At 41.5% G+C, this 22,856-nt stretch overlaps 1 protein-coding gene across 1 annotated transcript in view; it reads left to right on the forward strand.

The window, feature by feature from the left end:
- Positions 1–22,856, forward strand: part of LOC140197023 (spermatogenesis-associated protein 16-like) — a 123,741-nt gene that overhangs the window by 26,931 nt on the left and 73,954 nt on the right. Inside the window, exon 2 of the mRNA XM_072256958.1 lies at positions 11,776–12,406. Coding sequence (XP_072113059.1) covers positions 11,776–12,406 — 631 coding nt within the window. The remainder of the gene's footprint in view (positions 1–11,775; positions 12,407–22,856) is intronic.

Consider the following 22,856-nt stretch of genomic DNA (forward strand, 5'->3'; position numbering starts at 1 on the left):
CTTGATCCTCCAAAATATTCCGCATGGAATTTAAACTGGAGGTGGCGGAGGGTGGGATTAAGAAGGAGATTTTTTTTTTGTGGTTCGGTTTGTGTGGTTTGCTCCAAATTTTCAGCAACTGCAGTCTTTTGTACAGGATTTAATATGTTTGGTGTTCACCTGAGTTCTCACCGTTTAACTTGAAAATTGTATTGACATTTGTATAGATCTACAGTAAGTGCTGGCATTTGAACTTGCAGTTTAGACATAATGACCAATTTTTTAAGTAGAGAAATATCATGTATCTGTATCGACTTTTATCTCAAGCTTTTTTGTTCAAATTTCACAATTATAAACTATAAAATTGCATCTTAACTAGAAAGAAATGCTCACCAATAGAAACATGAGAAAGTTTTTGAAAAGAACAGGCCATTTGGCCCAACAAAGCTTACCAAATTCCTATTCACATGGTGTGTTGAAATAACTATCAAGATTAGATTTGAAAGTCTCTAAGGTACTATTCTCAAGTACACAACTGGGTATTTGGTTCCATGTATCCACAACTCACTGTATAAAGAAATGTTTCCTGATGTTAGTCTGAAATTGCCCTTTAACCTTTGGTCCTGTGTCCTTGATGATGGATTAATTTTGAAGTAGCAACTGGCATCCACCTTACTTATACCCTTAATGATTTTGAACACTTCTATTATGTCTCCTCTCATTCAACGTCTCAGCAGAATTTCAAGAAACCAAGGCCCATTATCTTTTTGTGTCCTGCCTATTTGGTAACAGATTAGTACTGAAGGAAAACATGACCAATATTTAGTCAGTGTTTTTTAAACCTAATGCTTTGGTTTTCTTCTATCTGTCTTCCCATTGCATGGAAAAAGTACTTTTGAGGATTTTTTTTCTTTAGCAAAGTTTGTGCTCCCATCCAGATTTGATAATTGTGACCTTTGCTTGAGTACAAAATGCACAGGTCACAATTGTATTTTTATCAGAAACTGTGCCAAAATCTGTTACAAATGCTGCTTCATAAAGGAAGTTACTAGCCATCTTTCGTGTTACCAAACCTCCAGTTGCAAAAAGTATATTTCTAAATTTATGTATTTATTGGTAATATTCAGGGACGTAGTATGGATTTTGGAGAAAAAATGTGTGCTTTCATTACAAGTAATATGCTCCTGCTTGACCTAGTATGTGTGCATATAAAAGGGGTGAATTCTTTGCCAATACGGGACCAGAAATCGTGACAAACAAATGATGATGGGAGGAAGTCAAGTGAGGACAATGTAAGGAATTAGATTGTAAGGATGTGAATAAGTGCAAAAAAAACTTTAATAAATGCACATATGATTAAAGTAAGTGGAAAACCTCAAAGTTCCAACTCCACTAAATGCATCACTGATTTTATACCCCAGACACTTGCCTTACCTGTGATCTCCATTAATGAACAGTCCACCAAACATTCATGTGGTCCACCACTACTCCAAACCTCTACTTAAATCTTATAACTTCCACGCACTGATAGTTATTAAACAATGACAATCAAATACCCAAGGCATATTGCGAAATATTAATTCATATTCCCCTTCTTGGCACCAGCAGGTAGAATATAACTATTGCCTGTGACAGCAGACTAGTTAGGACTTGCCACTCTGGCGCTAGACTAAGTATGATTGCTGCAGCAGAGACAGTGAATATAGGTCCTTCCCAATTTACAAATGCCTGATATATGCACAGCCCCTCCTTACAGATAAGCATTTGGGAGACTGGATGGATGAGCTCGCCAAAGAGTCATAGAAAACTACAGTATAGAAACAGGCCCTTCAGCTCATCTAGTATTTGCCAGACTATTATTCTGCCTTGTCCCATTGAACTGCACCTGGAACATTGACCTCCATACCTCTCTCATCCATGTACCTATCCAAATTTCTCTTAAGTTTTGAAATCCAAACTGCATCCAGCTTGTCCCACACTTTCATCACCCTCTGCATGAAGAAGTTCCTCCACATATTCCCCTTAACCATTTCACCTTTCACCCCTAACTCACGACCTGTAGTTGTTGTCTCATCCAACCTCAGTGGAAAAAGCCAGCATGCATTTACATTATCTATGCCCCTCTTAATTTTGTATACCTCCATCAAATCCCCCCTCATTCTCCTACACTCTAGGGAATAAAATCCTAACTTATTCAACCTTTCCCTATAACTCGGGTCATCAAGTCCTAGCAGCATCCTTGTAAAATTTCTCCGCACTCTTTCAATCTTATTGATATCCTTCCTGTAGGTAGGTGACACAATATTCCAAAGTAGACCTCACCAACATTGTTATACAGTTTCAGCATAACATTCCAACTCCTGTACTCAATACTTTGACCCATGAAGACCAATGTGCCGAAAGCTCTCTTAACATCTCTACCTACCAGTAACACTTCTTTCAAGGAAATATGGACCTATATTCCCTGATCTCTCTGTTCTACCACATTCCTCAGTGCCCTACTGCTCACTGTGTAAGTCCTACCCTGCTTTGTCCTTCCAAAATACAACAGCTCACACTTGTTTGCATTAAATTTCATCTGCCATTTTTCAGCCCATCTTTCCAGCTGGTCCAGATCTCGCTGCAAGCTTTGATTGCCTTCCTCACTGTCCACTACACCCAATCTTGATGTCAATTGCAAATTTGCTGATCCAATTTACCACCCAAATCATTGATATAGATGACAAACAGCAACAGACATAGCACAAATCCCAGTGGCACACCACTAATCACAGGCCTTCAGTCAGAGAGGCAGCTGTCTACTACCACTCTCTGGCTTCTCCCATGAAGCCAATGTCTAATCAAATTTATATCTCATCATGAATGCCAAGCAACTGAACTTTCTTGACCATCCTCCCATGTGGGGTCTTGTCAAAAACTTTGCTAAAGACCATGTAGACAACATCCACTGCCTTTCCTTCATCAAAGTCTGTTGCCTAGGCAAGATGAGAGCATATACCAAGATAACGCCAATAAGCGGCAATGCTTTGCATGCAACTCCGATGGGAATCATCAAATGTACCCGTTTTGCACTACTGTAGCTGAAATCCACAGTCATAGGCATGGGCACTACAGTAAGCAGCACCACCTTTAAGATGTTTAAAAACTATATTGATACTCAAAATCGACAAACTTCAGATGGCAGACTTGGGTCGTGAGTGCAGTTTCCCTTTAAGAAGACAGAAGCGGGGACATCACACCAGTCTACAGATATGACTGAAACACAGAGGTCTTGGACCCCCATTCGCAACTATCTGCTGGTGAATATACAGTCTCTGGAAAATAAAATTGAAGACCTCAGAGCAAGATTGCTCTACCAGAGGGACATCAGGGACTGCTGTCTACTTTGCTTCACGAAAACATGGCTATCAGCCACCATTTCAGACACAGTGCTGCAGCTTGATGGCTTCACAGTTCTCCACAAAGACAAGACAGCTTACTCTTTAAAGGCAGTGGAAGTAGAGTATGCTTTATGATTAACTCATCACGGTGCACAAACGTGGTGGTTCTATCTCAGTCCTGCTCAACCAACCTGGAACATCTAGCGATCAAATGTCACCCATCTCATCTGCCAAAGGAGTTTTCTCATCATCCTGATAGCAGTGTACATTCCACCTCAGGCCAACATCAGGTAGTCTCTGGAGGAGCTAAGCAACAAAATCAGCAGGCACAAAACTGTGTACCCTGATGCCTTCCCTATCATTGCAGGGGATTTCAACAAGGCCTTCTGGAAGACGTCTCTGAACAACTACCACCAATATATCACCTGTGGAACCAGAGGACCCAACACACTTGACCACTGTTATACTACCATCAGGAATGTTTACCGTACCACCCCACGCCTGAACTTTGGAAAGTTCGATCATCTGGCTGTACTTCTACTTCCAGTGTACTATTTAGGCAGACACTAAAGACTGCAGCACCAGTGGTGTGGACCAAGAAAGTATGGTCCAGGGAGGCAGAGGAGCACTTACAGGACAGCTTTGACTCAGTGAACTGGACATATTCAGGGATTCATCTTTGAGTCTGTATGAATATACCACATTTGTCACCGACTTCATCAAGACATGTGAGGATGAGCGTGTGCCTTTAAGAACATACTGGACATACCCAAACCAAAAACCATGTCTGAACCAGGAGATTTGTAATCTGCTGAGGGTTAGATCTATTGCATTCAAGACTGGTAATCCAGAACTATACAAGAAATCCACTTACGATCTACAGATGACTATTTTAAGGGTGAAGAAACAATTCTGATTGATTTTAGAAATGGAATTGGATACACATCAGCTTTGACAGGGTGTGCAGGACATTATTTCCTACAAAGCAAAACCTAACATCCTGAATAGCTGTGATGGTTAATGCCTTGTATGCATGCTTTGAAAGGGAGAACAAAACTACACCTGTGTGAATCCCTGCAGCATCTGCTGACCCTGTGATCTTTGTCTTGGAAGCTGATGTCAGAACACCTTTCAAGAGGGTGAACCCTCACAAGGCATCAGGCCCTGATGGTGCACCTGTACCAATCAACTGCTGGGAGTGTTGAAGGACATCTTCAATCTCTCAATGCTGCAGTTAGAGGTTCCCACCTGCTTCAAAAGAGCAACAATCATAACAGTGCCCAAGAAGCTGCTTCAACGACTATCATCCAGTGGCAGTTATGTTTACCGTGATGAAGTGTTTTGTGGGGTTGATCATGGCTAGAATCAACTCCTGCCTAAGCAAGGACCTGGACCTGCTGCAATTTGCCAATTGCCCCAGTAGGTCTACAGTGGGTGCAACCTTACTGGCTATCCAGTCGGATTTAGATCACATGGACAATAGTAATGCTTACATCAGGCTCCTGTTTATTGACTACAGTTCTGTGTTCAACACAATCATACCCTCAGTTCTAATCAACAAGCTCCAATATCTGGGCTTCTGTACCTCCCTCTGCAACTGGATCCTTGACTTCTTCACCAGGGGACCACAGTCTTTGCAGATCGGAAGTAACATCTCCTCACTGACAATCAACACTGGCACATCTCAAAGATGCGTGCTTCGCCTACTGCTCTACTCTTTCTACACCCATGACTGTTGCAAGGCACACCTCAAACACGATCTATAAATTTGCTTTTCTAAGTCTCACTGACTATTAAGTGGTCTGAAATATAACCCCATTACTACAATCTCTTTCTCATTCCTCAGTTCCACTCATATAGCCTCAGTACACAAGCTATCTAATCTGTCCTATCTGAGCATTTGTGCGACATTTTCTCAGACTAGTAATGCTACTCCTTCCCCTTTAATCCCTCCCTCTCTATCATGTCTAAAACAATGGAACCCAGGAACACTGAGCTGCCAGTCCTGCCCCTCCTGAAGCTCTCAGTAATGCATACAATGTCATAATTTCACATGCTGATCCATGCTCTAAGCTCATTGCCTATGCCATGAATTTTAATTTAGATTACACGGCACAAAAGCAGTTTATTAATTGTAACCAAATTCAAACCAAAACACTCTTTCGTGTTAAGTTGATTCAAATCTATATAATGGTTGGGAATGCAAAAAAATTGTTAACTTTTAAGAAACATTCTGAGGTTGTGAGTCCATTTAACATTCATACTTTTTGAATTAAGTCCAAAACAAACTATCAGTGTTTATCATTTTGATTATTCTCAAGAATAAATCAGCACTCACACAGAACAAGTCATTATGAACGAGAAAATCTCCTCTGAGGTTACAGAGGGTTAACAGCTTTCAACACTAAACAGTGAAGTGACTTAGAACTGGACACAAATAGTAAATATTTTTTCAAGAACTCAGGTGCAATTTGACTTAATCTAGATAACCTTTAATTACACTTGTTCTGTTTAGTCTTTTCCACTGTAGGTGAAAAAGATACCTAGCCAGTTTTCATTTCCTATTCACTCGCTTTCTTCCTCATGTTACTCAAAATGGAACTCAAGCATTTATGTACCTTTTTAAAATTGCAGAGTATTCACATTCAAGTCTGTTCAGAACTAAAATATTGCAGGAATGTTCAATTTTTCAAGAAGTGTATACCTTTAGATATCTCTGTATACCCAGACTTTAGCAGCTTTCTTCATTGCTAATATCTGGTCTGTAACAGAACATAGGCAATGTATCTTTCTTCTCACAATTAATACTCTCTCCTCATAGCATACTTACAGGGTACAAGGAAGGATGAATGAAGAGAGTGCGCCCTGCAGAAAGAAAGGGATGGTCCTGTAGCACAGTTAGAAATTGGTTGGATTGGATGGCTTTGTTGGTAAAAAAAAATAAAATCATTACAGTGCCATCGGATCAGAAGATATAGAATCCATGTGGGTAGAGTTAGAAACTGCAAAGGTAAGAAGACTGTGATGGAGTTATATATAGGCCCCTGAACAGTAGCCAGGATGAAGGGTACAAATTACAAAAGGATATAAAAAAAGGCATGTAAAAAGGGTAATGATCTGATGAGATTTCAATGTGCAGGTAGATTGGGAAAATAGGGTTGATGCTGGATCCCAACGGAAGGTATTTGAAGAACGCCTATTAGATACCTTTAAGAGCAGCGTGTTGTTGAGTCCACAAGGGTAAAGACAGTTCTAGATTTGGGTGTTGTGTAATGAACCAGATATGATAAGGGAGCTTAAAGTAAAGGAAACCTGAGGAAATAGTAACTTTAATATGATAAATTCACCCTGCAGTTTGAGAGGGAGAAACTCTCTCATCCATAGTGAATAAATATTTTAAGAGGCTGGTGATGAAACACATCCATTCCTGCCTGAGAAGTGACTTAGATCCATTCCGATTTGCCTACTACAGTAACAGGTCCACAGCAGATGCCATCTCATTGGCTCTTCACTCAACCCTGGAACATACAGACTTCAAAGATGCAGACATCTGGATACACTTCATCAATTGCAGCACAGTATTCAATACCATCATCCCCTCAAAACTAATCAATAAGCTCCTAGACCTTGGCCTCAATACCTCCTTGTGCAATTGGATCCCCGATTTCCTCAATTGCAGACCACAGTCATTTTGGATTGGCAACAACATCTTCTCCTGATCTCCATCAGCCATGTGCTTAGCCCCTGCACTACTTGCTTTACACTTATGACAGTGTGGCTAAGTACAGCTCCAAAGTTATATTCAAATTTGCTGACATCGTCACTGTTGAAGGCTAAATCAAAGATGGTTACAAATCAGCATATTGGAGCGTGATTGACAATCTGGTTGAGTGGTCCCAAAACAACAACCTCTTATATAATGTCCATAAGACCAAGGAGCTGAATATTGACTTTAGAGCAAAAAATACAGAGGTTCATGTGCTAGTCCTCATTGAAGGATCAAAGGTAGAGAGGGTCAGCAACTCTAAATTCCTTGGTGTTTTTATTTCAGAGGACCTGTCCTTCGTCCAGCATGTAAGTGCAATTACAAAGAAAGCACAGCAGTGCCTCCTTAGGAGTTTGCAGAAAATAAAGTGAACCATTTTGCCACAGTCAGCTTGGAGGGCGGGTGATTGGGTATATTTAAAGCGGAAGTTGATACGTTCTTGATTAGTAAGGGTATCAAAAGATATTGGAGAGAATTGAAAGGACAATAAATCAGCCAATTTGGAATGATGAAGCAGATGCAATGAGCTGAATGGTCTAATTCTTCTTCTATGTCTTGTGGTCTTATGATGGCAGGGGAAGATATGACTGGTGGTGGGACTGAGTTGCAGCTGGTGGAAATGACTCATAATAATGTGCTTGATTCAGAGGCTGATAGGGAGCAGATAATAATCAAGGATTGATATTTTCTCTGTTTGTGGCAACATATGGTGAAAGAATAAGTGTAAGAAATGGGAGAGTTGTAGGTGAGGGCTCTACCAGCCACAGTGGAGGGAAGGCTACGTATCCTGAAAAATGGAATATTTCACATATCTCGAAATGGAAATTCTCATCTTGAGAGAACAGTTGCAACAGAGATAGAGCAACTAAGAGAAAGGGATGAAGTCCTCATTAAAGGCAAGGTGGGAGGCAGTGTTGTCTTGTTAGGTATGGAAGTTGGTGGGTTAACAATAAATGTAAGTGGAAAATCTGTCTCTAAAGACAAAACAATCCAAGTGAATTTGAGGGCCAGCTGTAAGTTAATATGAAAGTTGATTAAAATTGGCATGCTCTGTACTGGTGGAGGCAACACCGATGCAATCCGTGATATACAAGAGGAAGAACTTGGGAAAAATTGCAGAGTAGGTTTGAAACAAAGACTCCTTCATGCTGCCAACAGAAAGGCAGATTTAGATCAGCTTATGTAAGTGCCTATGGCTACGTCTTTGATTTTTAGAAAGTGAGGGGAAATCAATAGGGAAGTTGTTCAATGTGAGAGCAAGTTCAGCCAGGTAGAGGAGGGTGCTAGTAGATGGGGTCCATGTTCTAGAAAGAAACAAAGGGCTCTAAAAGCTTTCCTGATGGACAACAGAGGTGTATAGCAACTGGACATTCTGAGTAAAGATGAGGCATTGGGAGCTAGGGAATTGGAAGTTGTTAAAATGATAGAGAGCATGTGAGGTGTCCTGGATGTAAGTGGGAAGGAACCCCTGGACCATGAACCCCACCAACTGTATTCTATATCATCACGGATCTCATTGCGTCAAAAGATTTCTCTTCCCCAAGATTCACAAAATGGATTGCCTTCTCCCTGCACTTGCCCCTCTGAATTTATTTCCTTATACTGCAACTTCCCTCTTCCTAATCCAGTTCCTTTCTGAACAACGGACATCCAACTTGCCATTCCCTGGCTCCCACCACCTCATCTTCACCATGGATGTTCAGACTATAAACCGCCATTCCCCATCACGAAGACCTTAGGGCTGACTCTCCAGTTCTTTCTAGAAGGTAGATTCAGTTAGTATCCCTGTTCCTCCTGGCCAAACATGTTCTCACCTTGAACAATTTATCTTATGATTCCTCTCACTTTCTAAAAATCAAAGGTGTAGCCATGGGCACTCATATTAACCCCAGGAGGGTGTCTTTTTATTGGCTATGTAGAACAGTCTTTGTTCCAAACCTACTGGGCAATCTCTCCCCAACTCTTCCTCCAATACACTGATGACTGCATTGGGGCTGCCTCTACTAGTGTGGAACTCATCAATTTTATCAACTTTACTATTAACTTCACCCCCACTCTCAGACTCACGGTTTATTTATGACATATCACTCCCCTTTCTGGATCTTCCTGTCTTCATCTTAGGAGACAAACTACCGACTGATTCGCATAACTACTTAGACACAAACACCCCCGCCCTTTTTCTTTTGAGGATGTCATCCCTTTCTGTCTCTGCTGCATCCATTTTCAGGATGCAACTTTGCATTGCTGAACATCTAAAATGTCCTCATTTTTCAGGAAAGATGGCTTTCCCCCTACCGATGTTGATGGAGCCCTCGCCGACATCTTTTTTTCTTGCACTCCTGCTCTCACCCCACCTCCCCTGTTAGAAGAATGGTAGTTCCTTTGGACCTTACCTTGCTCCCTACTAGTCCCTGTGTCCAGTGCAAAATTCTTGATCATTTATGCCATCTATGGTGTGATCCCAGCACCAGTAATGTTTTCCCTCCTCAGGCTTCTCTGCTCCCTGCAGGGGCTACTCTAGGACTCACTGATTCATCCATTCTTTTCTATCGCAAGGCACTTTTCCCTGTAACTGTAGGAGGTGCAACAACTGTCCCTATACTTTATCCCTTTCCACCATACAGGTATCTCAACAGCACTTTGAGGTGAAGCAGAAATTCATGTGCACCTCTGCTAACCTTGCCTCTTGCATTTGGTGTTCTCCATGTAGCCCTCTCTACACTGGTGAGGTCAAGTACAGACTGGGCAATTGCTTTGTTCTTTTTTTGTTCTCCACTCTGTTTGGAATGGCCATCCTGAGGTCTTAGTTGCAATGCATTACAATTCCCCTCCTCATTCCCAAGTCAACTGTCTGCCCTCAGTCTCCTGCACTGTCAGGGTGAGGCCAAATACAAGCTAGAGGAACAGCACCTCATATTTCACTTGGGTAGTCTACAACACAACTTCGGGTAACTTGCACTCTGTTCCTTTCTCTCACGTCCTGATCTACTCAGATCATTTTTGCACATCCCCTTCTTTTCACACCACCTCCCACCTGCCCACCCTCCCCAGAGTTTCACAGTTGCTTTTCCCTTCAGCACCTGATCTTCCAATTATCCACATATTCTATCCATTTGGTCTCCTTTCCCCTTCCTTCCCCCCACTACTCTCCTTTTGCCTTGAAACCCTCCTGTATCTGGTTTCATTCTCTACCTCCCTTTCTTATCAGATTCTTTAATCTGCTGCTTTTGTCTCCACCATCACCTCTCATCCTCTGACATTATCTCCCCACCTCCCTGCTCCACCAGACTCCATCTGCCCACTCACCCTCCCTCACCTCAGTCTGCCTATTGCTCACCAGTTCCTGCCTAGGTAGTCCTCTGTGTGTTAATTGTTGCGCCATTGAGTAGTACTGTTCTTCCATTAGGTCTACCATCTGATCATTAACAGCTACCTTCTTATTAGATGAATACTTGAGATTAGTAGATGACACCATAAGCCTTAAGCACCATAATTCGGTTATTATGGGAAATGAGACAGCAGAGAAGCTGGCAAAAGCAGCAGTCAAAAAAGGATCTATAGAGGTCAATATTAAGCTATCAAAATCAGAGGGGAAGAGCATAGTGTGGAGAAGGATAAATCAACAGTGGCAGCAGCATTGGGATAGAGCAATAAAAGGAAGACATTTACATTCAATTCAGAACAGAGTAGATATGGGAAGAAGTAGGGGAGTAAAACGGAAGGAGCAAGTAATTATAAGTAGACTGAGAATTGGGCACAGCAACCCTAATGGTACTTTGGCCATCATAAGCAATCATCCAACAGGTTTTTGCGATCTATGTCAGGAGACTGAAACAGTAAAGCATATCCTTATTTCATGCAGGAAATTTGCACGGGAAGGAACAAATGTTACAACAATTACACAAAATAGGACTGGTAGAGGACACTGTTACAGGTTTATTGGAATGTGGGGAGAGTGATCAGGGAGGAAATGGCTGTTTAGTTTTTTAAGGGCGATGGGACTGGAAAGATGACTTTAAAGTGAATGGGCATTGAGGGACAATAAATCCTGAAGATGGCGGTAATGCAATAGTGTGGATGCCAACTGCCGTAAAAAGTCAAGGAAGAAGAAGAAGAAAATCCTGTGTGTGGTAATTTGTCTATTGACATAAGTGTCCTTTATCTTATACAGTAATCAAAGCTATGCTTTCAGCCATCTGGGTTGCAGTTGCAGCTGTGGGTACTCATGCTATAATGGAATTTGCAGAACTACACAACACTCAGTGCATCCTGGCTGGCTTGTATATGTGTTAACTGGTTTGGCCACTGCTTCCATGAATGAGCTCCATGCTATGCATAATCCTGTGCTAATTTGGAGCTGGACTCCTTCATGCTTAAACTCCTTAATGTTTTCTTTGTAGGAATTTTGGCAAGGTCCACATTTTTGTTTTGTTTAAAGACTTAATTGACAGACATCTTTGCCCTTCATTGTCCATTTTTCAAATGTCAATCTAAATTTATGATTTCTCTTCATCTTCAGTATATTTTAGTATAAGTTGTTATTGCAGCCTCCAAAGATTTTTAATTAGATTCTGATGCAATTATGTGATTGAAAATTGTGTGCATTTCTACGTAAATGCTAATTGTTAAAAATTTGCACACTTTATTTAGGTATCAATGGTTGGATATGGCTTCTACAATTCTGAAATTTTCAGATGGAAATCAGAACGCTCTCAATACTAAAACTGCAGAAGAATCAGGTGCTATTAATTTATCTCAGAATATTACTTTGGATGATGAAGAGGATCTTCCAATACCTTCTATTGGGAATGACAAAGCTTGTAACAATAAACCAGAATCCTATTTGAATCAGAGGATGACACATACAAGAAAAGTCAAGCTAAAGAGAAAGAGTACCTTGGACAGTTTAGGGATCAAAAGAAAATTGGAAAATGAGGAAAAATCCATCAACAAAAAAGAACCAAAAATAGTTGAATATCAGAACCCACCAATCATTCACTCACTTAGTCGTGTACCCTTAAAAAGTGTAATGGATGTCGAAATGAAATTGGTTTATGTTGATGAACAACAAATAATGTATGAATTTATAGAATCCCTAGAATGCAGAAGTGCTCAGTCAGCATGTGAGGTCACCAAATCAGGAGAATCTATAAATTCCTGTGCTTTAAATTTGGCACCTCAGATGGATAAATGGCTTGCCAAAGCTTTAAAGGATGCAAGCTTTTACTATCACCAGAAGAAGTATTCGGTAGCAGCAGGACGATTCAAAACAGCACTAGAGGTATTTGTTGCTGTTTATTTAATACTAACATTTCATTATTTTTATCTTTTGTTTTCAGTGCTTGTGGGAGCTGGAAAATAATGTCCCACTGTAGGATGAAATTGCCAGTATTTCCTAGCATTACAATTGACATTACCCTGTCTTTTACACAGCACCACCAGGATTTTAGTTTATTTTATATAAATATGTACTTCTCAAACTGCATTGCCTTTGTTTCATAGGGTGTACTCTGACAGTGGAGTTAAGCATGAAAGCACAAAGCTCTGAAAATGGGAACCCACTGATCCAACTGCACTTGGGGAGTTTTTTTTTCCCCATAGATTCCAATAGAACATAATGCTTGTGAAGGAACACACACAAAATGCTGGAGGAGCTTAGCAGGCAGGCATCATCTGTGGAAAAGAGTACAGTTGACGATTTGGGCTGGAACCTTCAGGACTGGAGAAAAAAAGATGAGGAGTAGAGTTAAAAGGTGGTGGGGAGGGAGAAACACACGCTAATAGGTGAAACCGGGAGGGGGAGAAGTGAAATAAAGAGCTGGGAGGTTGATTGGTGAAAGAGATACTGGGCTGGAAAAGAGGGAATAAAGTAGGAGAGGTCAGAAGGCCATGGAAGAAAGAAAACGGGGGAGGAGCATCAGAGGGAGGTGATGAGCAGGCAAGGAGATAAGGTGAGAGAGGGAAAAGGGGATGGGGAATGGTAAAGGAGAAAGGGTGGGGGGCATTACTGAAAGTTCGAGAGGCTACCCAGAAGGATCATAAGGTATTGTTCCTCCAACCTGAGTATGGCCTCATTGCAACAGTAGAGGTAGGCCATGGATTGACATATTTGAATGGGAATGAGAAGTGGAATTAAAATGGACTGCTGTTGGCAGACCCTGCTTCTTCTGGCAGATGGGGCGTAGTTACTTGGCGAAGCGGTCTCCCAATCTACGTTGGGTCTCACCAATATACAGGAGGCCACACTGGGAGCACCGGACACAGTATATGACCCCAACAGATCTACAGGTGAAGTATCACCTCACCTGGAAGGGCTCTGAATGGTAGTGAGGGAGGAGGTGTATGGGCACGTGTGGCATTTGTTGCACTTGCAAGAATAAGTGCCAGGGAGGAGATCAGTGCGGAGGAAGAAATGGACAAGGGAATTGTGTAGGGAGCGATCCCTGCAGAAAGCAGAAAGTGGGAGGGGGAGGGAAAGATATACTTGGTTGGAGATGGCAGAAGTTAAGGTGAAGTAGTGCAACCAGTTTCTGTGAGGCCTTTCAGTCCGGATGCAAGAGGTTATGTACGCAGTCGAAAACAGTCCGTCTTCAGTTTGCGGGAATGATGGGGTGAGGGTGACCAGTTGAGACATTGCACAGGAGAGAAACCCCAGCTTCCCCAAACTTAATGTCAGGCAACTACAGGCCTGTGACTGCTGCTCGGTAAGCCCAGACCTCTGGGTCAGTAACTTGGTTGGCTGCCATGCCAGCATAGTCAACCTCCATGTACGGCCTCAGCAGCTGACTATGAGAGACAATTAACCGCAGCGTTATTTTTCCCCTTGGTATATTGTATATCAGTTGTGAACTCAAATATGTAGGCCAGTTGGCATTGCTGCCAAGCAGACCAAGGGTCTGACATTTTGTCCATCGTGTGCATGAACAGTTTGTGGTAAACAAATGCTGTGAAATGGTGACTCTCTAGAAAAAAATGAAAATGGCAGACAGCCAGATAGAGGCCATGAAGCTCATGGTGAAATGTGCTATACTTCCTTTCAGGGGGATGGAGCTGCTGGCTGAAGAGGTGAAGCAGCTGGCACACACCTTCGACCAACTGTTCGTGCACAGCTGGTAGTTCCTAATTAGATTGACATTGGAAAAGAATTAACTTTCCGGCTAAGTGTGCTGGAAAGTCTTGAATGTGTGGGACTGGGTAATGAGCAGGGGTGATGGCCTCATTAAGGCGTCGGTAATCACCACTTGGCCAATGACCACCATTGGATTTAGGGACTATATGGAGGGGTGAAGCGCAGGGGCTATTCAACTGGCATACAATTCCGAGTCTTTCTATGTTGGCAAACTTAGCCCTCCCGTTTGTCAGCTTTCCTGGGTCCAGTGGAAATGTAGTGCTTGACCCCATGTTTTACGACTGTAGTGGAGAATGTGGGCTTGGTGAGGTTTTGGAAATCATCCAGCAGTCAAGTAAGCTCACATGCAGTGGTGCATGCACTTGACAGAATCGTTGTGGTGAACTTACTGGGGAGCAGGGTAACGACCCAAGGGTCCTTGACATCCACAAGCCAGCAGTTCTTAAGATCAACTAACAGTCCTTGGGCACACAGGAAATCTGCATCGGGCAGAGATCTAGCCATTTTAGCCAGGACAAAGTCCATTGTGTAACGTCACACAACGAAACAGAGTGTCACACTGCCATTAGCAGCCTCCAGTGAAGTTTTGTTGCTCTCCACCTTCTGATCAATAGGCGATGCTGGCAGCACACTCACTTGAACACCTGTGTCACGCAGGAAATGTCACCTTGAAAGGATGTCTGTAATGAACAGTAGCTGACTCTGGCAGCTGGAACCCACGGAGTTCACAGATATCTGATGTTCCAATGCCCTGGCGCTTTCGAAACTGCAACATAGTTGGCATTTCCTAGTGTTCCTACCAAAGCGAGAATGGTGAAAGCACAGGCCCGACGTTGTCTGTTTCGCAGCCACGAGCGTGCGTGTGTTGGAGGCCTTGCTGACCCGGCTTATTGAAGTAGAGAAAGGAAGGGGAATGATGCTCCACTGCCTAGCTATGTGTAGACTATCAGCTATTTTAAGCAAGCTCCCTATGGTCCATCACAGTGCATTAGCAAGGGCTATGCAAACTTGATCAGAAATTTGCTGCATGAAGAGTTCTTTAAAAATAAAACAAGGATGGTGATTTTCCAGGAGGGACAGCATGTGGTCTATTGGCTCGAAAGGCTTAGCACCGCTGAGGCTGGGCAAGGAGAGCAACTGAAACACCAATAGTCCAAAAGTCTGAAAAAGGTGAGTTTTCAGCTATCAGTATTTATCATGTTCAGATGGGTGTTCAAGCAGACTCACCACTCTCACCACCGTAGAATTACCACATAGTAGAGTTTGGTGTCAGCCGCAGAGATTTCTCACAGAGCGAACTAGGCCTCAGCTCGTACAAACCCAGCCTCAACACTTTGATCTCAAAACTCTGACAGTTTCAAAGCTACTGCATTGGCTGACATATTCCATAACTCTGGAATCATCCTATCATGTTGGTTTTCACAAATAAAACTAAGTGAGGTTTTTTATGTTTAATGAAACCTGCAACATTTTTATTGAACTCCAGAACCTTCACACAAAAGTTGCTAAAGTTCTTTACCTAACCATGTCATCACGTCAGACCAGCCTGTTAAGGTGAAACCTCAAAACAATGTTGGCGGTTGTGAATTATTTACATTTCTCCCAATTACATTACCCTACAACAGCACCCAGAGATAAACCATTATAGAAACTCCATCCAAGGTTAGGATTACACCCAGGTCTCTGAAACTGTGAGGCACAACACCAACAACTGCACCACTGTTCTGCCTCTTCAACAAAGGTTTCTGCTTTCTTGTTGCATGTTAGATGGGATTTCCGTCAAATTTTGGTGAATCAGGAGTTTATAAATATATTTGAAGGTGGTGCCTTCTATCTGTCAACATCAGTATGAATGACTGCTGGATGACTGGAGTGACAATTCTGCCTCTGGATGGCGTGACTAATATGTCTCATGATTTGCTGGCATGTGTATCCAGCAGTTTGCTGGCTTAAATTTCATTCAGAATATCTTAAGATAGTGAGTTTTTTTTTCCCCTCATACTTCAAAGACTTTCACTGGCACAATTGATGGCTGTTCCACTGTAAAGAGTGTATGACTCTATAAACTTGGTGCTATGGCCTATTATTTTGTCAGCTTGGTAGGGTTTTCTTGATATCAATCAAGAAAGGTTCAGTTGAAGATTCATCAGAGCTAGCATCGATATCTGTGAAGTAAGTGAATAAGTCAAGTACTTGGTGCATGTTGGTAGATTGGCTAAAATTATCTTTTCTTCAAAACTTGCATTGCAGTTTCTATGCACTACTGCTAATTAAGTCCTTTGAAAATGAAGTGTTTGCTTGTAATTATTTAGATCAATACTTAAGTAACCTCATTCAGGAGTGTGCAAGTAGCTCTGCAGCCACTGGTACGAATTGTCAACAGGTTCGTTTAAGTTTTATTTCAAGTATGTAAAATGAACACTGCTAAGAAGCTAACAACATGTGTAGGAATGGAAAATGCAAGAATACACAGAAGGTTAGGCAACATTTTAGATTAGATTAGATTAGATTCAACTTTATTGTCATTGTGCTGAGTACAGATACAAAGCCAATGAAATGCAGTTAGCATCTAACCAGAAATACAAAGAATAGTGTTACTTACAAAATAACTGCAAATAAAAAGTAAGTGCTACAACACACAAATATAAAAGTACTGAGACAGTACAGTATGGGTGCAATACTGCTTAGTGCTGTGCTGTGAGGTTCAGCAGGGTCACAACTTCAGGAAAGAAGCTCGTCCTGTGCCTGCTGGTGTGGGAGTGGAGGCTCCTGTAGTGCCTACTGGATGGGAGGTGAGTAAAAAGTCCATGGTTAGGGTGAGATGCATCCTTGATAATGCTCTTCGCCCTGCCCAGGCAGCGTTTATGGTAGATGTTCTCAATGGTGGGCAATTGGGTGCCGATAATCCACTGGGCAGTTTTCACCACATGCTGGAGTGCTTTGCGGTCCGATATGGGACAATTGCCATACCAGACTGAGATGCAGTTGGTGAGTATGCTGTCAGTGGTACAGCGGTAAAAGTCCGTCAGTATCCTGGGACAGAGGTGAGCTTTCTTGATGCGCCGCAGGAAATAAAGGCGCTATTGTGCCTTTTTGATCAGGATGGTGAAGTTCAGAGACCAGGTGAGATCCTTGGAAATGTGGACACCAAGGAATTTGAAGCTTGATACGTGCTCCACTACAGCTCCGTTGATGTAGATAGGGACGTGAGCGTGGTTCCTAGCATGCATGAAGTCCACAATGATCTCCTTGGTCTTCTGGGTGTTAACGGCCAGGTTGTTGTCGGCACACCACGCGGCCAGGTGCTGGACCTCGTCCCTGTAGGCCGTCTCGTCATCCCCTCCGATCAGGCCAACCACTGTGGTGTCATCTGCAAACTTGATTATGGAGATAGAACCATGTACAGGAATGCAGTCATAGGTGAAAAGGGAGTACAGAAGAGGGCTCAGCACACAGCCCTGAGGCACACCGGTGTTCAGGGTGAGAGTGGAGGAAGAAAGGTTGTCTAACTGAATTGATTGGGGAGAAAGTAACAAAGTTAACATTTTGAATGAATGACCTTTCATCGGAACTGGGAAAAGTAGAAATAAAATGAATTCTTTTGAGAAAGGGGGTAGAAATTGAATGGGAAGTCTGTGGTGTGATGGGGAATTTGAATTATGCAGATTGCAATAGCAGCAGCTGAAAGCAGGTGAGCATCAAAGGTCATGTTTGGAGTGGCACAAAAAGCACAAGATGAACTAAATCTAAAACAGCAAAAAAAGAGAGGGGGCTGAATGCTGGACACAAGATTATCTGAAATGGTCAAATTCAGTGATGAATCATGAAGGTTTATTTATGTCCAGTTGTAAAATGAGCTGCTGTACCTCAAGATAACATTGGCCTTTTACACCGTTCCAATGCATCTCAAAGGTGAATATGGGGAGGAGAGTAATGGGTTGGAGAGTTAAAGTAATCAGCAACTGGATGTTCATTAAAAATGATCAAAAGTTCCAATTTCATGCTAACAAAAAAAAACTCTTTAAGACATTGCTACTTATTAATATAGGCCTGTAGGTTTAAGCTTTCATGTTTAAATATGCCTTCAAACAACAAGGTCATCCTTCAAGTGAATTTTTTTTTCCACACACTTTATATTCTTCCACCAATTGCTTTAAATTTTTATCCCTTGTCAACCTCTCTCCTGAATGAAGAAGTTCCAGTTTGCCAGACTACCCAGTTTTCTAAATCTTCACCTTCGTTAAATCTCTATTCAGCCTCTAATATTCCAGATAAACCAGTCTCAGCCTGACCAATCTCTTAAAAATATTATTCTGCCTTACAATGTTTTTGTTAATCTCTTTGGAACCCTTAAAAATTACTTAACATTTCTGAAGTCCACTTCCCTGACCTTTCCTTATAAACTTTGATTTCCTCCTTGATTAGAAATATGTTTGTCTCAGCCTTAAATATGCCCAAGGACTCTATCCCCACATTTTTCAGTGTCAAGTAATTCTTAAAAACTTCCAACCCTCTGAGAGAAGAAATTCTTTCTTATCTCATTCTTAAGTTACTCCTTCTCAACTGCAAACAAATTTTTATTATGATTAATTCACTTGAGAACTTTAAGTTAAAGAGATGACCAATTCCACTGACATTTTAAGTGCTTCATTACATGAATGGATATCCTAAACAATGGCTGTTTATGATTGCCAACATAAAACTCTACTACTACTACTACTACTACTAGTTCGAATCAGGTCTAGGGGGGGCCGGCATCGGGTACGATGACGGACTCTCCACTTCTCCCTCTCCCTCATCAGTGTATTCAGTTCATCTACATCAGCCGTGCCGCTGTCTTCTAGGAGCGTGTTGACCATAGTCTTGGGAGGGCGCCCAGGGTTCATCCTCCCGTGCTTGGGCTCCCATATGATGACTAGGCTGGCAGGTAGCTCGAGGTGGCGTAGACTGTGCCCTGCTAGTTGCAGTCTTCTCGCCTCGATTTTAGTGGTGAGCATCGGTAGGTGATTATAGAGCTCGACGTCTGTCATGTGCTGTAGCCAACACATGTCAAGAGCCATCCGGAGCTTTCGTGTATAGCAACCATCTAGAGACTTTTGCATAGTCTCAAACACGTAAAATAAGTGCTCCGATACAAATACTAATTTCCACATCAAAAGTTGTTTTTGTGCTCTATTCTGGGTGTCTCTAACATTGTCTGAAATATAATTTAAATGAGTTATAAATAAATGAAATAGACAAATTGTTTTCTTTGTACGGATATTTAAGAGAGTTATATATTTCGAGTTTGATCTTTCTGTAAAATATGCTTTCCAAGTTTGGCAAAGGATAATCTGTTATTCACTCCATGTGGATTTAGTGTAACAAGGCTCAATTACATTCAATCAACTATGTTTGAAATCAATGGATATTGAATATTTTATGTAACATATATTCTCATTTTGGAATGAATTCCTCATGATGCATATTTTAATGCACGTCAAAAATTGGTAAAATATCTTCTGCTATACAAGAATATCAGCTTCTGTGGATGTCCACAAGTTAAAATCCTAAACTGGGCAAGGCCAATTTAGATGGCATTATAGACAGAAACTTTCAAAAGTTGATCCGTGAAGTTGTTTGCAGGTAAAGGGCCACCTTGCAAGTGGGAGACTTTTAAAGAGTAAGGCAGCAAGAGCAAGGATTAATCTCTTCAGGAATATAGGGGAGTAAAATTCAGTGACAAAAAGGGTATATGAGGTAGTCTTGGCAGAAAAGATAAAGGAGAATGCAAAGAGATTCTACTAATATACTAAAAGGAAAATGTTTAACTAGGAAGAGAAACATGCCCCTTAAAAATTAACAATGTTATCCAGGTGTGGAGCTTCAAAAGATGGGTAAGAGCCTTAATATCTGCAGTATATTTACCCTGGAGAAAGACTTGGATGTTCTGGTACTCAGGGAAGTTAATAGTGATGTCTTGAAGAGAGTCCATATTACAGAAGAGGAGGTGCTGGAAATCTTAAAACACAGAATGGTCATTAAATCAAGTGTATCCCTAGGACATTGTGTGATGTCAGGGAAGAAATTGTGCAGCTTTTGCAAAGATATTTGTATCATAGACAACCATAGGTGAGGTGCTGGAAGACTGGAAGAGCTAATGTTATGTCTTTAAAGTAAGACTACAAGGAAAATCACGAGAACAATACTAATATCAGTGGTGAGTTTGTTCTGGGTTGGGGATTCTGAGCAGTAGCATTTACATTCATTTGGAAACACATAGATTGATTACGGACATTCAGTGTGCTTTTCTGTGTGGAAAATTGTGTCACAAATTTGGTTGAGATTTTGAAGATGTGGTCAGGAATATAGATGAGGAAAGTACAGTAGACATAGTCTACATGTATTTTAGCATGGCCTCTGATGTCATATGGCATAGTAGGCTAGTCCAGAGAGTTAGATCGTGTGGGATCCAGGGCAAGCTAGTCATTTAGATACAAAGCTGACTTGATAGTAGGAGACAGAGGACTGCAGTGAATGGTTGTTTCTCAGAGCAAAGGTCTGTGCCCAGTAGTGAGTCTCAGGGATTGATGCTAGTTCTACTTTTGCTTGTCTTTTATACTTATGATATGGATGAAAATCTAGGTGGCCAGGTTAGTAAGTTTGCAAATAACTCTAAAAATTGTTGATATAGTGCACAGTTAAGAATGTTACTTAAGATTACAACAGATTCTTGATCAACTGGGCTGAGCTGGTGGTCTGAGGAATGACAAATGGAGTTTAATTCAAATAAGTATGAAGTGTTGCATTTGGTAAGATAAACCAGGGGAGGAGTTGCACAGTAAATGGTACAGCACTGGGGAGTATTGCAGGACTCTTACACCTAAAGGTGCAGGTATAAAGTTCCTTGAAAGTGGTGACACAAGTAAATAGGCTGATGAAGAAGGCATTTGGAACATCATGCTACAGCAGTATATGAGGCTATATTTGAGGTGCTGCATACAGTTCTGGTCACATCTCTATAGGAAGGATGTCATTAAACTGGAGGGGGCAAAAAGATTAACAAGGATGTTACCGGAACAGGAGGGCTTGCGTTATAATGAGATGCTGAATAGACTAGTATATTTATTCCCCTGGAGTATAGGTGGCTGAGGGTGACCTTGGAGGTTTATAAGATCATGAAGCATATAAATAAACTGAATAGACAGTCTTTTTCTCCAAGGAAGAGAATTCTGAAAGTGGAGAACATAGGCTTAAAGTGAGGGGAAGGAATTAAAATGGATGACATCATCTTTTTCACACGGAGGCTAAGGTATGTGCTACCAGAAGAAGTGGTAATCATGACACTATTACACTTTACATCATTTAAAAGGATTTTGGACATTTGCTTAGATAGGAAAGGTAGAAGAATAAGGGTCAATGACAGGCAAATGGGGCTACCTAAGTTAGGCCACCTGGTTGTTATGGATATTGGGATGAAAGACATTTTTCCATAATCCTGAGATGCGTGATTCTTAGAAGCAAAAATTTTGTGCAGAATTACAAATGATCATATTGGTTGCCTTCAAAATTCAAATCCAAAAACATAGCTATAAGTAGTGTTTATATGTTATGTATGCAAGAAATGTTGACACATTGAACATGACAGCACAGTACAATCCCTTCAGCCCATGTTACTGTGCTAATCTTTTAACCTATTCTAAGAGCAATCTAATCCTGCCTCCCACATAGCCCTTGATGTTTTTTATCCAGGTGCCTATCTAAGAGTCTCTTAAATGTCCCAAATGTATTTGCTTCTACCATCAGGCCCAGCAATATGTTCTAACATAAGAGAACATTAATTCCATTTTCATCATCATGCACTGTTACAAGTATATTTTGGGCCCTTCCCAGGAAAGGGTTGATAATGAGTTGGGTGCCAGGAATGAGAAGCAATGCTGATGATGCTTATGCTGAAGTGGCAGAATCAGGATCAGTATTTTCAGTTGCAATACTCAGCAGGTCAGGCAGCATCTATGGAAGGAAATTGACAATCTACATTTCAAGTCATGGCCGTTCACCTGAATTGAAAGACAATGGGGAGATAGCCAGTATAAAAAGGTGGAGGGAAGTATTGCAAAAAGAGCTATAGCCCAAGAGCATTTGCAGTTGATAGCCCTATTGCCTTTGAATCAGAGAGTTGCAGATTCAAATTATACTCTGTGGCTTTGAACTCGAAAATTGAAATTTACAGATGATTTTAATATCAAGTGAGTGTCATGGATGTCTGAATGTAGATCCCAAGTGAATACAAGAAACTCTATCTTATAATTTTGAAATGATGGGATGAGTTAGCTCACAAACAAGAGAAAATCTACAAATGCTGGAAATCCAAGCAACACACACAAAATGCTGAAGGGGCTCAGCAGGCCAGGTGGCATCTAGGGAAAAGAATTAGCTGATGTTTTGGGCCGAGACCCTTCAGGAGGACTAGAAAAAAAAGATGAGGAGTTCTCCCCCTTTTCCCCTCCCCCCCACCACCTTCTAACTCTCACTCCAACATTTTGAATGAGTTAGCTACTGTGATCTGCCCATTATTTTCCTCTCATTCTTGCCAAGATATAGATCTTCATTGTTAATTGAA

This window comes from Mobula birostris, chromosome 4 (genome assembly GCF_030028105.1).
Source record: "Mobula birostris isolate sMobBir1 chromosome 4, sMobBir1.hap1, whole genome shotgun sequence".
NCBI classification, from domain to species: domain Eukaryota; kingdom Metazoa; phylum Chordata; class Chondrichthyes; order Myliobatiformes; family Myliobatidae; genus Mobula; species Mobula birostris.